This window comes from Galeopterus variegatus, unplaced genomic scaffold (genome assembly GCF_000696425.1).
Source record: "Galeopterus variegatus unplaced genomic scaffold, G_variegatus-3.0.2 Scaffold18631, whole genome shotgun sequence".
Lineage (NCBI taxonomy): Eukaryota > Metazoa > Chordata > Mammalia > Dermoptera > Cynocephalidae > Galeopterus > Galeopterus variegatus.
The window spans coordinates 4,858-8,435 of NW_007744742.1; the positions used below are offsets into that span (position 1 = coordinate 4,858).

The 3,578-nt window shown below is 34.4% G+C and overlaps 1 protein-coding gene across 1 annotated transcript; it reads left to right on the plus strand.

The window, feature by feature from the left end:
• Window positions 1–243: 243 nt before the first annotated feature.
• Window positions 244–1,183, plus strand: LOC103582948 (olfactory receptor 5D13-like; the record flags this gene model as incomplete). The annotated part of the gene is made up of 1 exon (XM_008564402.1): window positions 244–1,183. A coding segment is annotated over one exon (940 nt), but the record flags the coding sequence as incomplete, so codon positions are not given.
• Window positions 1,184–3,578: the final 2,395 nt, after the last annotated feature.

The following is a 3,578-nucleotide window of genomic DNA, read 5'->3' on the forward strand; positions in this document are numbered from 1 at the left end:
GACCGCATTTTTGTTCTTCCCTTTTCAACTCCCTTCTTTTATTATTCCATTTCCTCACATACAATATCCACTACATAATAGTGACAGTAGTAAATTCTAGCTCTTGAAATAATGCAATGGTTCAAATTAACACCACACTCTTTACAGATAGTCACTAAGCCTCTTCACATTTCCTTATTTTAATCTACCTTCTGCAATTATTTCTTCTCACTTCTCTGGCTCAACTTTTCTATTTTGTCCTAGGACCCAAGAAAATCAGAGTTCTGGATTCACCTTCATCCTCTTGGGCTTCTCAGAATATCCAGAATTCCAGGTGCCCCTCTTCCTGGTGTTCCTGGCCATCTATATAGTCACTGTGCTGGGGAACTTGGGCATGATTGCCATCATCAAGATCAATCCCAAACTCCACACCCCCATGTACTTTTTCCTTAGCCACTTGTCCTTTGTTGATTTCTGTTACTCTACAGTAGTTACACCCAAACTGTTGGAGAACTTGGTTGTGGCAGACAGGACCATCTCCTTCACAGGATGCATCATGCAATTCTTCTTTGCATGCATATTTGTGGTGACAGAAACTTTCATGTTGGCGGTGATGGCCTATGACCGATTTGTGGCAGTTTGCAACCCTCTGCTCTACACAGTTGTCATGTCTCAGAAGCTTTGTTCCATGTTAGTGGCTGCATCGTACTGTTGGGGGATAGTCTGTTCCCTGACACTTACCTACTTTCTACTGGAATTGTCCTTCAGAGGAAATAATATCATAAATAACTTTGTGTGTGAGCATGCTGCCATTGTTGCTGTGTCCTGCTCTGACCCCTACGTTAGCCACAAGATCATTTTAGTCTCTGCCACATTCAATGAAATAAGCAGCCTGATGATCATTCTTACTTCCTATATTTTCATTTTTATCACTGTCATGAAGCTGCATTCAACTGGGGGGCGCCAGAAAGTCTTCTCCACATGTGCGTCCCATCTAACTGCCATTACTATCTTCCATGGTACAATTCTTTTTCTCTATTGTGTTCCTAACTCCAAAAGTTCATGGCTCTTGGTCAAGGTGGCCTCTGTCTTTTATACAGTGATCATCCCCATGTTGAATCCCCTTATCTATAGCCTCAGGAACAAGGAAGTGAAGGAAACAGTCAAAAAGTTAGTCAATTACAAATTATTTTGTCACATATGATAAAGTCTATAAGTTTTAGTTTTTCATTTTTAAGAATATTGTTCAGACTAACCTGAATTTTAGAATTTTTAACGTTTCACATTCTTTTTTCAAAAAGCAAAGCAGTGCATGCATTTAATATAACCCCCATTTAAGTGATTATTCAATCCCTGTTACCCTTAAATTTTAGTAAACTAGCTATAAAATAAAACATATCAGAACAATTAAATGCCTGATCATTTAAGAAAGTAAGCCCATTTACAATTGTCATGAAAAAAAATAAATTTCTAAACTCAGAGGTTTTCACGTAGAGATTTCTGAGTTAGTACACATTACCATTTGGTTGCTAACGTAAATCTTCCATTCTTTTTCAAAAATAGCTATTTTTCATTTGTACACAAGGAGCATCTATACATTATAAGTACATGTAACACATATCTCTGCCCCCAAAGTCCAAAATATCGGTTGTTCAAATTATATTTGTTAACATAAATTTTATTTGGTCATTTTGTTCAAGATATTAAAAAATGAAAATAACTACACGATTCAGATATAACTATTTCTTAACCTGAATTTGTCACTCATGCCAGTGTTGGTTTATGTATGTTATATGTTGATGCATAACAAAATAAAGTATAATTACAGTGATACGTAACATTATGCAATTTTTTTTTGTCAATCGTTTAGGCAGCTCTGTTGATATCAGTTACACCATCTTGGCTGATTTGATCTCATCTGGTCTGACTGGGGGACTCACCTGCAGTCTATAGATCTGCATAATGATTAGGTAGCTCTGCTCTGTGTGTCTGTAATCTTCTTTGGACCATTGTGCTATCTAGAACATTGTTTTTCATTGTCACTGGCTTAGCCATCAGGGAGAGTGTGCAAAAAAGATAGGTCAAGCTTCATCTGTGTCATGTTTGTTAACATTCTATTAGCCCGTGAAGAATACACAGATGAGCACAAAGTCAGCGGTTGAGGAAGTACATCTCCCTCTTATGGAACTGAAAAGTTGCATGACAAAGAGTATAGATACGGAGAGGAATGAAGAATTGTGCCCAATATGTTAACATATCTAAGTTGAATGGTAAATTTTAGTTAACAGGAAAATATTCTTCTATGTTCAAGAGAAATATAACTGTCCTAGTGTGATGAAAGTTTCTTATAAGTTGATGGAGCATTTGGCTTAACTAAATGACTGTCTTTGCTGATTGTCACTTTCTGATCATGGTTGATGTCTCACAGGAAAGACAGTCTTAATAAATTTCCATGTATCTTGGTTCCAATACAAATGCAAATTTTGAACTATATTCCTGGCTTTGCCTGAATTGGAAGCTTTTATTTCCAAATAAAAAAAATTGTAATTTTGTTTAATATAAAGCTTTACTACCAAACTGTGTAACTTAACCTACTTTTCTGATTTTTTAACAATACTTAGAAATATTTTCAACAAACCATAATGTTTTAATGTAGGAGTAAATAATTTATTTAACTTCTTAGAAGTCATACACACTTAACTAAATGTCCCAGTCTAGTATCTTAATAGGCTGAGTTTATGTTAATAAAAAACATTTTAATAAAAGAGCAAAATATATTTAAGGAGTGTGAATGCAATAAAAAATAAACTATATTTGACATATGCTGTAGGTCATTGGATTTAAAATCTTAACTTTTTAAAACATAGATGGTAGGAAGTAAGTAAATCATAATTTTGAAACTGTAATTAGCTTTCTGTTTTACAGAGGAAAACAAAAGAAAAACTATAAAGAAGAAAAAATCTCTGAGTATCTGCAATTAGGTTGTTTTATTTTGGAAAATGCTTTTAAATGAACATTTAATTGCACAAATATAATGCAGAGATTCTTCAAGAACTTCAAAGTTATACTTTTAACTTGTATATACACATTTTTAAATGACAAAGTGAGTATCTGTTTAATAGAAATGATTTCCTTGTGGGGTCTACAAAGTGACAGTGATGGACTATTCATTTCTAGGTATGAATTACATGATGTTTTTACTTTCAAGTCTTGGTGATGGTTTGGATAGGTGGAGCTTTTTCGTTTTCTTTCTAACGACCTGTGACAAGACCCTTAGTGAAAATGTTCACAAGACTAAAGGGAGAATATGCAGAATTAATAGTCATGTAGTGGAGAATTTATTATAAGCTAAATGTCCATCACATTATGTAATAATTAATTTTTATGTCATGTTTAGTAATGAAGACTTTAAAAAATTTGGTAATGATGGACAGTGCCTTATGGAATGAGGATTCCAGGGGTTGTAAATGATTGCCTTATGGTATGAGGATTCCAGGGGTTGTAAATGATATTTTTTATTGCATAAGCGTCCTTCCCTTCTGTTCATCACCTTAGAAAAAGATTGTCTCTGATGGGAAAAAGAAGGAATTTAGATGGGC